Genomic DNA, 13,435 nt, shown 5'->3' on the forward strand with positions numbered 1-13,435 from the left:
GGAAAATATATACAAATTAATTATAAAATTTGAGTTTATTTAATTGAAGAATATTTTACTTTAATTTGTCATTAAATTATAAGGACGTTTCTTTTTCATAAAAATTTATCTTTTTATATTTAATTAATAAATTCTTATATAAAATACTTCAGAATTTATTAATCAACAAAAAAAAATTCATATACCTATGAACATTTTTCATGTATGCTTTTCAAGAACTCTGCTAATTAGAAACAAGATATAATAAATGTCAATTTTTTATATATAATCACAGAACAATATTCTTAATATACTCTTAACATATATATCTTCACAATTTGAAAAAAAATTAATTTAAGTATATATTTTATATAAAATAAATTATATAGACGAAAAAAAATGACTATGCATTTATAAGTGATATTTCCAAAATAAAAACTACATTTAGTCTCATTCTAAGGATAAGATATGAAGTAAACGTTGCTCGTTGCTTGTTTACATTTGTTTTACTTAGCGCTTATCATAGTTACACAAATCTTGAATACAGTTGAGAAAAAGAAAAACATACAGAAAATCACAGGCGTGTAATGAAAGTTCGTGACAATACAAACCCTAAAAAAAAGCGTCTTTCTAAACGACACTTAAAATAGATTTAAGTGCGCTAAATGTCTATATTGACTCTTAGCAACCAGCAGCAGCGGTTTTAAAACGCGCGTTCACGTCCTTCCAGTTGACAATGTCAAAGATCGCTTTCACATAATCGGGACGTACATTCTTGTATTGCAAGTAATAGGCGTGTTCCCATACATCAATACCAAAGAGAGGAATAAGGCCAGTTGTGGCCTGCAACGGATCTTGATTTGCGCAAGTCGCTATTCTGAGGGACTTTGCTTTTTGATCATATCCAAGCCAACCCCAGCCAGAGCCCTGAATTGCTACAGTTGTTTCAGATAAGCGTTTTTTCAGTTCCTCTAAACTGCCAAAATCCTTGTCGATCTGTTTCACCAGGGCAGCTAAGACAATAGATACATAATATATTATCTATACAAGTTGCACTTTATTATATTTTTCGATCTAAAATTAAATCTGTAATTAATGTTTAAATGTATAATATATTATTCTTCCTTCTTCTTTACGTTCAAGAGAAATAAAACTTTGCAATTTTTAAATGTCTTTAAATATTTATATTTGTTTAAGTGAATCTTTCAAAGCTATGTCATCTGTCTCATAAAGGAATTAGAATTTAAAAATTTTAAATCTTAAAACCGACATGTCTTGTAAAAGTAATGATTATGATTATACAAAATATATTATAAAATTTAATTAATTGAGAATATAAAATATTATCATCATTTAAATAATGCTGTTGTTAGAAGATAAAGTATAATTGGCTGAATTCTATTATAATCTCAATTTGATGCAAAAAGAGAGAGCTCTGTAAAAATAAATATCTTTAAAATTACTTTGTATTTTCATAATAAACAAATTTAATTCATTATTTCTTTTCTGTACTTTTATATATATATATAAAGCTCAATTTGAAACTAATTTATTATTCTGTTCATTTTTCTCATCATTACCATCTGGATCGCCGCCACAGGGTGAAAGATTGCACCAGAAGATCGAATGATTGATATGACCACCACCATTGAATTTGATGGCTGGAGCTAGAGCAATTTGTGTATTGACATCACCTTTTGCAACTGCCTCCTTCAGTTTCTCCTCAGCAACGTTTAAGTTATTGACATACGTTGCGTGATGTTTAGAATGATGAAGCTGCATGATCTCTGCACATATGATAGGCTCCAGAGCTTTATAATCATATGGCAGGTCTGGAAGCGAGTGCTTTGATCTCGCAAATACATCCTTGCTGTAATTGTAAATTATATCAACTACTGATAATATAACTGATAATGTATGTTGAAGTACATTATTTATAAGATATATGAGATATATAAAGCATATATAATATATAAAAAAGTCAATAAATTTAATAAAATTAATTAAACAATAAATAAACTTGCATTTTATCTAATTTGCAAATTTTTACTATTTCCAGTAATATAATTACAATAATATAATTTGTAATTTATCAAAGAAATAATTATCAAAAAAACTATACTTAAGAATGCGAATAAAATAAAAAATTAATAATTATAAATTCTAAGATAGACAGTTTAATTATATATCGATAAGTGAAAAAAAAAAATTTTTTTTTTAAACACATCTGTTTATACAACATTGTAATATTGTTTGTTTGCTAAAAAAAATGGAAGGTTTCTTTAGATAAATCATATACAAATTTTCGCCGGTCGTGCAAATAGATATAAAAATCTAAAATAGAGTAGTTTATTTTTTGACAATTCTATTTGCACGGTCATTCGTGCGCATGTTGCTGTACCGTTTTATATAAATTGTTGACATACATATCGTCTTATATAAATTATTATCGACTCACATGATTGAAAATTCGCTATAGACAAGAAAGCTATCGTTGCAAAAATATTGAGATTACATATTAGGTTAGAAATTACATAATACGAAAACAAGACTGAATGTAAGAACAATATTAGCATATTTACATTGTATTGGAGACGAGAATACGTCTTGCTGCAAACATGATGATAAAAGTAGCGAAATGGACTTTATTTTTGAAAATAATTTAATGCTTTCCCTTTACGAGTCTTATTTGGTTGCCTTGGTCTCTTATTATAAACTGTCAATGTATGGGAAGTATAGGCGCTACTAGCGCAAACTACTGGCAAACTATTTGTCGAATACTTGCGATACCGACTTTGGCACTATTGCGTTATCCATAACTGCAAACTGCAATCAGTAAAATCGGTAAAGAAAAATCGTAAAATGTGGAACAAATACCACCGGCGGAACTCGTACGCATGCATAACGTCACCGTACCACGTGACAGCTAGGCAGGCTCGTATCTACATAGGTGCAATATACACCCTTCTAAAAATATAAAATCTCTTGTTATTGTTTATTTGTCGTTTACTATTAATGCCAATAATATGTAAGACATATCAAATATATGATTGGTATATTAACCACTATTATTATTATAGGATAATTTTAAAATAAAGGATTATATCTAGAAGCTTAAATTCTACTTATTGCATTCATTAAAAATATTTTATATAAATGTCATACAGAATAAAAAATGATTTCAAGAAAAGAAGGTATCATTTAATTACGAAATATGCATATAAAAAATTTTATTTTTAATTTATAACTTAGAAATTATTGTTATCTTTCGTGATAGATTCCTAAAAAAAAATAATAATGGCACTACATAGAAAATTGGGATGATATATATCATATAATACATATTTTACAATACTCTTTATATATGTACATAATGCAAATTTATATATATATTTTCTATTTTTCTTTACGCGCGTTCTTTCTTAAAAAACGGAAATAAAAGTACAAATTTGAAAAGACAATATAAAACAAAGTTCTATATATCTATAGATAAAAATTAGTTATTAAATACAGTTTCATACAATTTCTTGGAAATTCAAAAACGTGACTGTACTTTATATATATTTTATATAAGTACAATTTTTGAAAAGATTAAAAATTAATAATATTTTTAATATATTGTGAGATCAATCCATATGTGCTTTGCAAAAAATAATGCTATTTTATATATATTTTAAATCATTTATATATTTTTTTCTCTTTTTCTTTCCAATTAAAAGATACTTGATAAAAAAGAAAAATAAAAACGCATGCGCGCAATTGATATTGTCTCATGTTACGTAAACCTTCTGTGTAGTGTACACATATATACATTAGAATTATTACATATATAATTTAAATTTTCATGTATATATCTGAAAGTATTGATTATTGTTACATAAAATATGATCAGGCGTTTTTGATTAATTCTTGACAATTTTTCATCCAATATCATTCATTTTTACTGATTAATCAAACTTTTACTGATTTACATAAGATGTTGATACAAGAAATTTACAAAATATGAACAAAACCTGATTGTGCTGGTTTTTTTGCAGAATTTGACTGAATATCAAAATACTGCAAAATTATAAAGCAATAATCAAATTTATTTGAATATATCTTTGTAATGTAATTTGTGATTTGGTCATATGCAAATAATTTGATGATTGAAACGAATTTTAAATTTTCTACTAATCTAACAGTACAAGAGTATTTACAAGTAATTTTTTTTTGTTAATTTCGTATTTTTTATTATCTCCAAAGATAATGTCAATGTATTTATCATTTGAAATTATTACCAATACAGGTACTAAAATTATGTCTCTTTCTTTATGGCTAATTATTCGTTTATTCAAACACGTCCTTGTAAACAGCTGGCGTTGCGTTAATTGAAAAATTTTGTACACAGAAACGCGCGAGAAAAAGTGTCAAATCATATCGCGAATTTTCACCACATTATGGTTAGGTATAATTCAAAATCAATCTAAAGTATCATTTATTCTGGATCACTTTGTAGAGTTTCGCCATTAGTTAAAACTAATGCATCATCATCACCTTCATTATAATCGAGAGAAAGAATACTTTCCCTTCGTTTCTTCTTGTGCGTCCTTTCATCATCACTACTGGCTGCACTTTTCTCCCTTTTTATCCTGTCCCTACCCCGCGTAGTTCGCGTTAACACCTCTTCTCCGTTTGATTTACCACTATTCCTATTGTGACTTTTACTCCTTAATATTCGTTTGTTCTGATTCTCCTCGTGCTCCTCTTCTCTATCACTGAGTTCCTCATTTTCAACCTTAATAATTAATGCCGCGGAGTCGCTAGAACTTTCGTCAATGTGTTCGGCTTGATTAAGTTTTCTCTCTGCACGTTCTGTTCTTTCGACACTAGTAAGCTCACTCTGGGCCGACGTTAACGGTGGAGTTCTTACACCTTTGCACATATCACTGTCCTCCATTTTCGAAGGTTTCGTATCTGGTTTCGTATCAGAAGTTTCTTCCAATTCTTCCTTTTTAATGGGAGGTGTATGGGGTGATAAACCATTCGATAAATTATTCTCGTTCGTATTCGCCTTCAATGCTGCATTTTCTTGTTGTAATAGAGTGACAGATTCTCGTGCCTTGCGTAGTTCTTGTTGTAAAAAGTAAATAGTACTCTGCATACCCTCCACGTCTTCATCTAAATCCTGTAGAAACTCGTCTAATTCTGCAAAAAGAAAGAAAATGTTCAAGGGCTGACGTTTTCAAATATATGAAATTCAAGACATTTCGATTATAAAAAAAATCCGATTTTAATTGTAATAATTATACAAATTGTATAAGTTTATAAATCAATGAATATTTAATAATACCTGATTGTGACTTTTTGACTTCTTCACTGAAATTTTTTTGTAGGGCGAGTTCGCCTTCTAACTTAGCGATACGTCCACTAGCAATCATACGACCAAGTTCTTCGTTTTCTTGATACAATAATCTACATTTTGCCATTAATCTTTTCCCTGTATTGCTGTAAGTAAAATATAATATAAGTAGAAAAAGTACTGTGCACTATATTTTATTCAATATATAAATATTAAAAATTCTTTTTCTGACCTGTCTGGTGTAAATTTCCATGCGCTTAGCTCATTTTGTGTATCCTCTAATTTACCCTTGGTTGTTATTAATTCTTGCCTTAATCTCTGTACTAATATATTAACAGCTGGATCTAACAGAGCAGACCTTAATGCAGCTGCGGACGGAGCTTGGGTGGCTTTCATTTCAGTTATTTGATTCTAACAGAAAAGAAAAGTTTTTTTTATTTATACGCGTTTACATAAGAATAAGTTTTACAAGAGAAATTTTAATTTTTAGAATTTTAATGTATCTAAAATTGTTTACATACAATATATTCTTGCAATTCCTGCTCTTTAGAGGCAAGCCTCCTTACTAAGATCTTCTCTCTGTGAGATGCTTCTACATATTGTTGCCTGTATTTGTTTTCGGATTCTCTCAATGAACCTAGTTCACCTATAAAAGAATAGTCTATATAATTTTTCTATTTCTAAAATTTCAAATTCCAATAGCATTAATATATATATATATATATATATATATATATATATATATATATATATATATATGCACACATATATATATTTGTTTCTCAAAATTCCAATATTTATGACATGTATATATTCAGCATAATATCTTGTATATAAGAAAAATATTTCCTATAAAATATCAAAATTATTTGTTACATTGAAATAGTTAGAGTAAATTAATAGAACATATTTCATAGAAGAGATATTTAATACATTTACATATAAACTTTGAAACTATTTTAAGCCTGTGACAGTTTAGGTTGTTTGGGAAAAACATAGTTATTATTTCATATCATATTTTATCATTTTTGTCAAAATATTTAAAGAGAAATTTTGTTTATTATTTTATGTAAATTTAATTTTTTTACTCTTTTGCATATAAACAATTAAAAAAATACGAATTTTTAGAAGCTCTGATTTAAATAAACAATATTTATGTAAGCATACAAGATTTAAAATTTTTGTTTTTCATCATTTTACAAATTTTATAATTAAAAAGTGAAGCTATGATTTCTACTGCTAGTTACATTTCTATGCAAACATACCATGTTTAATAAGACTAAGAGAATTTCTTTCTCTTTATTATTCTCTTAATTCTTAAAATAGTTAAAACTAATAAACAATTTTATAAAATTTGTTATTATAAAGAAATATTAAGTTAAATATATACTTCATTCCATTGTATAAATAATAATAATAAAATTTTTTATATCAATAATATATTTATAAATATTTAAAAGTTTCTTTTTTGTAGCTATAATTGAAAAAATGGAAATAAATTAGTAATTATTTTCTATTCTGGGAATACACATTTATATAATGAAAAATACGAATTTATGAACCACATAGAGTGCTTGAAATTTCAGACTCTAAATGTACTGTATTTGTGTGATTGTGTAAAATATTCTGTATAATTTTCATATGTAAATATATACATATATATATATAGAGAGAGAGAGAGTTTTTGTTGGAACCAAGTGTGTATTGGTGAAAAATTACTATTTGTAATTTTAACCTAAGTGCGCATAAATAAACTATATACTTTCATAAGTATGTGACAATGACTGCCTGACCATTGACATTGTTAATTAGCGCATACTTTGATTTTGGAGCTCGTTGCGACGTGCCATTGTGAGATTCTCTGTACTTCCACCAAGACCAAGAGTGGATGTTACTTTTCTTCCGCAAGAATCAAGCATGTACTTGTTGTAGGCACAGATGTTGTAACGAGACGCCGGCCGGGCTTAATTCACAGGTTTGTATTTTTGAAATGCGTTTCTGATATCCGGACATTATGGTGCAGGTATAAATGCATGCACACAAGTTGCATTCATAGTAAGAATATGTAGAAGGATGATTGGTCTAGGAATACAATTAATTAAAAATTGCATTATCTAACAGGAAAAAGGTTTAAGGATAAAAGGCAATATATAAAAATATGTAGATTTGAAAAAAGGAAAATGAGGGAGAAAAAAGAATTGGGGTAGGATTAGGTAATAGTGTTCCAGTTTTGGTAACGGCGAATGCTGTGATTGCGTACTTCACCGAGTGATTTAAATTCACGCACCCTAAATGCAGTATTTTGGCCAAAGAGTGACGTGGACCCATTCTTATTATCTCCTCTGAGCCGTAAATTCAGCGTCCTTATAAAAACGCTGTGCTTTTCATCTCATCTTTGTTAACTAGAAACTCGATATTTCGAATTACACGCGCGCACACACTTGTCCTGCATTTGGCGGTATAATTATTACACTGCAGAAGTATACGCGATACACTGCACAGGCACTTAAAAAATGTTATCTCGGACTGGTTGTGTCTTCCACAATATTGATGGCAGACACATTTTCAGACAAAGAAATGGCCTCTTGATACACATTAACACTTGTTATTTCAGCCATATTCACTTTTACTCGCTAACTATGCTTTTCATGGCTGACCGTAACTGCTCACAGGAAAATTTAGTGCAGATATATCTCAGCCTACAAATATATCCCAGCTTTTTTTATATATTATATATATATGTGGCTATCACTCCACAACCTATGCTCACAGATGAGAATTTCCGCGTTGAAAATTTTCGTTTATGTCACTATACATATGAATCTTTAATTTAATTATCCGCACTACACATCACAAATGCTGTTTTAAAAATTAATGTATATATGATTAAGTTAATCAACACTATATCGCATATTACGAAACGTAACATTATCTCAGTTTTATGTCTTTCAGTACTTGTGCAAATACAATAAAACAATTTGACTGCACATACACATGTACTGAGCTTTCTCATAGAGAGCATAAAAATAGTATATAGTACCATATTTTGTACCTACAGTGTATTACTTATCTAAAGCTCTCTCGTTATCTTAATCCTAATAGACAATTTAACGATAGTATCCTAAACACTGGTCTAATGAACCCTATGCTTAGCGTCCCTATGAGAGTCTTGTCTCTTATAAAAAACCGTTGTGTTCTGGCATTCGTTAATTCGCTTAAGATATGTGGTGAGTGAGATGGTCTCACTCGTGTGATCTCAGTACCTTCCTGAGCTGCCGCCTGGGCTTCTAGACACTCCACATACAAGTCCTGTTCATGCCATTTGGCCGCTAGCTCGTCCTTTGTCAAGCTGTCCAATTGTTGCTGAGTAAGCTTCACACGTCTTGGTTGCCTAGGAGAATGTGGGCTACTGGGTTTTCCAACAGTGCTACCGCTCTGAGGACTCCTTGGCGAGGATGGTCCTGCTGATTTCACTTCGCTGCATTCATCTGCCATTTCACTGCTAATTTGTAGCTATGATGTTGATTCGTAGAAGCCTTTATTCAAGCACAAAACCTTCTACTCATTAATGACGATGATTGTACCACTGATCAAATATTGATGTAATTGGTTTAAAAGATTCACCTGAAACAGAAAAATATAACATAATTAAAATCAAAAATAATATACGAATTTCGAAATTGTAAACTATTCCTTTCTCTGCAATTATATGATATAAATAATACTTCATTAAATAAATTGGTTTATTTGTATCTATCGTTAAAAATACATATTTGAAAGGATAATTCTGTAAAATAGAAAAAAAATATCACAAAATTATACGATTAACTTCAAATATGATAATCATATCGATGATATATATGTATCTAATCTATTAACCTACAGATCACTTTATTAAACATTTATTATTATTATTATTGACAGCTTGTTTATACGTTTATGGAAATTATAAATTTTTTCTAAGAATTAGTATATAAAAATACAATATGTGTCCACTCTTTCTTCTTCCAAACGATTTAATCACAATATACGAAATATACTTGTATATTAAACTATTTGAAAATATATCAGAATCAGACTGACTGATCCGCGTATCCATAAAGCGATTACAAGACACGATGTAATATCGTTATAACAAGTTAGATTAAATGAAATTCGGAAGAAATAATATTCTAAAGTCACGTGAATAGTTCGCTAGAATCTACCGTGGTGGTAATTAGGAAGGCGGAATGCATTTATCTCCGGCAGAAGACAAAGTCGTGACGCCATTACATCGACATGTCTGCCACGAAGGAGCATTTACGCTCGGAGCATTCATCTTTTTTTCACTCACGTCTCATCCCTTCCTTCTTATCTTCATGTTCGAACGAGCGAACGCAACGAGACGTAAATCGTAATCGTTATTTCGCCGATTTCGAATCGCGGGGAAGACAAGTGAAGCTAATTCATCGCGATCGATTTTTAGCATCGCGCTCCAACATTTTTTCTCGCCGTTAAAATTTATTCACACCTACCTATCTCATCCGTTCGAACCAGGCAGAGGTCTTTTTATCGCAGAAATATTCGCTCGGCATCAGAAAAGAGGCAAAATGCGTAACATCGTGTCCACGTACAAGACTCTCGTACATTCGTGGAAAAAGCGCCAAACGGATTCTCCGCGTGCGGTGAAGAGAACTTTTCTCTCTCTCTCTCTCTCTCTCTCTCTCTCTCTTCGCGATCGATCAATCCGAATAGAACCGAACGCACGAGGGGACGTGTGACAACTCGCAGCCGAGGTACGCTAGCCAAAGTATTTTGACATATGACACCATACGGCGAGGAAATCAAACGCGGAAACTCGCGAAAAACACGCGATACACTTAAGAATGCTGCGATTAATCATGAATGACAGTCACATCGCGGTCCCCGAAAAGAGCAAACGGACGCGTGCCAGCGCATGCTCCAATCATGATCGACCTATATCTATAACCCTATATACCACCGGGTTAGTAGCAGTGTTGCCAACACAGTTCACGTTTTTTCTGCTCAGACTAGGAATTTCTAGAAGAGAGAAGCGACAACTGATCATGCGATCACCTTTTCTGTGATTGGCTGATGGAAAGGTGGTCACATGATCAATTGTCACTTCTCTCTCCTAGAGGTTTTCTAAACACGATCACATATCACATCCGGGCATTTTTTTTTCGTAACACGCTTATCTATTGAAATGTTTTCTTTATCTATGGTTAACTATTGTGGTTGATTCAGCGTGGTTTTGCGTGATACTAAATCTAAGACAAAAGTTTAAAGTAGTCTACAAAAAAAAGAAAATAAGAAAAAGAAGAACTCTCGAATGAAGATTTCTCAATGTAACTTGATTTTATAATTGTGTGTACCGGTATATTTATGAGAATTTAAGACTAATTCTAATACAAAAAATCACACACTATCAAGAAAGGTTGCTTAATAATAATACTGAAAGCACATTTACCATGATTATAACGAGCTGGAGGTTATTATTTCCTATTAATGGCGTTAATTTGTGTACAAGGTAAAATCAATTATTTTATTGATTTTCTATCATGATTGGTGATTTAGAGATTTTTAAATAATTATATTATCAAAAGCTCTTTTAACTTACCAATGAGAAATAACGAAATTTTTTTATGGTATACATAAATTATTCATTATTGAAATTTATAATTAAAGATTAACATTATTAACGTTATTTTATTTCTTTAGTCGTTACAAATATTGTTTCAGAATGTTTTAATCAAGATATATAAGAAATAATAGATATTATTAAAGTGACTTGAGAAAGAGAAAAAAATGTTTATAACATTTTATTTTTAAAATCTTTGTCTTTTGTGTCAGATATTTATAAATAAGAAACTAAAAAATAATTTAAGATTTCATAAATTATTTTGTATATATAATAAATTTTTTAAGTTTTTATTATAGAAGATTGGCTACCACGCAAGAATCCATATCCAAACTTAAGCGCAATATAGAAAAAAATATTTTACCACCAAAACCCAAGAAACCATTAAATGTATTTATGCAATATTTTCTCTCAATGAAAGATAAGTTGCACAAAGAATATCCCAATTGTACGCAGCAAGATCTTGTGAAAAAAGTAGCAAAACAATGGGCACATGTAGAGCCAACAGTAAAACAGAATTTGCAAAAGCAGTATATGGAACAACACTCTGTGTATAAACAAAAATTAATGGATTATAAGAATTCAATAACTGATGATCAGCAGATGTTAATAAAAAAAGAATTAGTAAAAAAGGAGCATGCTTTAGAAAAAAGTCAAGTTAAACAAGTATTTATATTAAGATATATACTAAAACTTGAAAATTTGATTATGTAATATGTTTATGTAACATATATGTTTTTATTTCTATGACAGAAACTTGCAGAACTAGGAAAACCAAAGCGGCCATTAACTGCCTTTATCTTATTCGTGCAGGATAATAAGATGAGCAAAGATTCACATGTATCACAGCAAGTAAGTTTATTAAGCATGACTTAGATGCTTTTTTATTAATTGTTAACATTCTGATGCACTAGCAGCTAGTAAAGTTGAAATATTTTAATTTGATTATTGTGCTAGTTAGAGAGAGAAAGAAGCATGCTAGTTTACTAGTATTTTAAAATACATGATGTTTCTTTACTAGTTAGCAAACTGACTAGTAGCTAGTAAAAAAGCATTGCAAACAATGCTTTATTTTCTAAGTGATTAGAAAAGTATATAAAGGGAAAATATATATATTTTTTAAGGTAAATAAAGAAAAGTAGGAAAGTAATGTATAATAATTTTGTCTTTTTTATCATATTTTATCATATTTATCATATTTTTAGGATTGGTTAAGTAACTTGGGTAAAGAATGGAAGAATTTGACAATGGAAGCTAAAAGTAAATATATAACAGACGCAGCGCAATTATCAGAAAAATATAAAGTTGAAATAAAAAAATGGGAGGAAAATATGATTCGAGAAGGTCATCAAGATTTATTAAAATCTACTCTTAAATCTAAACATGATGTCGATATTGATAAACACAAAAAATAGGATTCGGAGTGCCCCAACCAATCTAATACGAAAATCCCTGAATCCATTGTTACAGATTTCTCCAAAGTTAGAACTCGAAACAAAGAAAATATTAAAACAGGTTGGGGCACTGATACACAGTATACACTTGGAAATATTTCTGATACTAACAGAGGTAATAAAAAAATTATTATTAGCTTGAAGATTTTACAATCATTATTAAAATAATAAAAAATAAATTATATATGATTTGTTTAGATGAACAATATAAATCTACAAAAAGCTTAGTACTTTACAATAATAAAAGCAATTTACGAGATGTAATAAAATATTCGAGAAGTACAATGACAAATGCATTGATTAGTAATGTTAATGAATCAGTGCAACCTCAAAAATCACGTACACAGATGCATAAGTACTTTGCTTCTATATGGCAAAGATTTTTAACAGTCTTGAAAGAATCCAGTAAAAATTGGAAAATGGTAAGAGAATATGTATTTATTGGTACAGGTGGTATTTTAATATCAATATTTTGTATTTTTAACCTTATGTATAAGTAACATTAATATCAAACCATTGTTAAATATCAAATTTATTGAAGTGCAAGTAGTATTTTCGTATTTTTCTATATTATATAGTTTGTATCTTGTATTATATATTTTCTTTATACAATAAATTTGTGTATATAATTATTATGTAAATATTCCTTGATTATTATCAATTGAATTATCCTTAATTGATAATTATTCTGAAAAAATTCACCTCGAATATTAATATTTTAACTTTTTTTAAATCATACATATACTAACATTTCATTTCTTTGCCTCTGCTTTTTTATAGAAATTTACACTAACCCAACTGGATTAAATGTTACGATGATGACAGCAGCAGATACATCTGATGGATTAGATCATCAACATTTTATATGACTTAGATACAAATTGTGCGAATTATCTTGAAACAAGTACGAATTATTTTAACAGATCAACTTATGTATTTTTATTTCGCGCTCATATGTTTGTATTGAATTTACAAATTATATAAATACACAGTGTGTATTTGTGTGTATGCAATCCACAG

General features: G+C 29.5%; 3 protein-coding genes across 5 annotated transcripts; 1 reads left to right on the forward strand and 2 right to left on the reverse strand.

Moving 5' to 3' along the window:
- Positions 1 to 466: 466 nt before the first annotated feature.
- Sod2 (superoxide dismutase 2) lies at positions 467 to 2,887 on the reverse strand. The gene is made up of 3 exons (XM_072888035.1): positions 2,562 to 2,887; positions 1,560 to 1,849; positions 467 to 992 (listed from the first exon to the last, which is right to left on the reverse strand). Exons 1-3 carry the CDS (start codon positions 2,597 to 2,599, stop codon positions 661 to 663), a joined length of 660 nt encoding a protein of 219 aa, XP_072744136.1. The 5' UTR covers positions 2,600 to 2,887; the 3' UTR covers positions 467 to 660.
- A 702-nt stretch (positions 2,888 to 3,589) lies between these two features.
- Positions 3,590 to 10,262, reverse strand: Fl(2)d (Pre-mRNA-splicing regulator female-lethal(2)D). 2 transcript variants are annotated; one of them, XM_072888023.1, is made up of 6 exons: positions 9,835 to 10,262; positions 8,584 to 8,944; positions 5,842 to 5,966; positions 5,553 to 5,731; positions 5,312 to 5,466; positions 3,593 to 5,166 (listed from the first exon to the last, which is right to left on the reverse strand). In XM_072888023.1, exons 2-6 carry the CDS (start codon positions 8,813 to 8,815, stop codon positions 4,457 to 4,459), a joined length of 1,401 nt encoding a protein of 466 aa, XP_072744124.1. In that variant the 5' UTR covers positions 8,816 to 8,944; positions 9,835 to 10,262; the 3' UTR covers positions 3,593 to 4,456. The 2 variants fall into 2 exon arrangements, with proteins under 2 accessions (XP_072744125.1, XP_072744124.1); XM_072888024.1 differs by lacking the exons at positions 8,584 to 8,944; positions 9,835 to 10,262 and adding an exon at positions 7,140 to 8,575 and having other exon boundaries at positions 3,590 to 5,166.
- A 274-nt stretch (positions 10,263 to 10,536) lies between these two features.
- Tfam (mitochondrial transcription factor A) lies at positions 10,537 to 13,428 on the forward strand. 2 transcript variants are annotated; one of them, XM_072889373.1, is made up of 6 exons: positions 10,537 to 10,850; positions 11,249 to 11,627; positions 11,715 to 11,813; positions 12,167 to 12,530; positions 12,614 to 12,837; positions 13,196 to 13,428. In XM_072889373.1, exons 1-4 carry the CDS (start codon positions 10,792 to 10,794, stop codon positions 12,374 to 12,376), a joined length of 747 nt encoding a protein of 248 aa, XP_072745474.1. In that variant the 5' UTR covers positions 10,537 to 10,791; the 3' UTR covers positions 12,377 to 12,530; positions 12,614 to 12,837; positions 13,196 to 13,428. The 2 variants fall into 2 exon arrangements, with proteins under 2 accessions (XP_072745474.1, XP_072745475.1); XM_072889374.1 differs by having other exon boundaries at positions 10,540 to 10,850; positions 11,261 to 11,627.
- The last annotated feature ends 7 nt before the right edge of the window (positions 13,429 to 13,435 follow it).

The sequence above is a fragment of the Anoplolepis gracilipes genome, chromosome 3 (genome assembly GCF_047496725.1).
Source record: "Anoplolepis gracilipes chromosome 3, ASM4749672v1, whole genome shotgun sequence".
Taxonomy (NCBI): Eukaryota; Metazoa; Arthropoda; class Insecta; order Hymenoptera; family Formicidae; genus Anoplolepis; species Anoplolepis gracilipes.

Bases quoted from the DNA above. Each gene is read 5' to 3' on its own strand.
- Tfam (XM_072889373.1), top strand. From the start codon at position 10,792: ATGATTATAACGAGCTGGAGGTTATTATTTCCTATTAATGGCGTTAAT. The intron at 10,851-11,248 runs GTAAAATCAATT...AAATTTTTTAAG, and splicing joins GGCGTTAATTTGTGTACAAG to TTTTTATTATAGAAGATTGG. The intron at 11,628-11,714 runs GTATTTATATTA...TTTCTATGACAG, and splicing joins AAAAAAGTCAAGTTAAACAA to AAACTTGCAGAACTAGGAAA.
- Sod2 (XM_072888035.1), bottom strand. From the start codon at position 2,599: ATGTTTGCAGCAAGACGTATTCTCGTCTCCAATACAAT. The intron at 1,850-2,561 runs GTAAATATGCTA...TTACAATTACAG, and splicing joins ATTCTCGTCTCCAATACAAT to CAAGGATGTATTTGCGAGAT. The intron at 993-1,559 runs GTAATGATGAGA...CTATTGTCTTAG, and splicing joins CTGTGGCGGCGATCCAGATG to CTGCCCTGGTGAAACAGATC.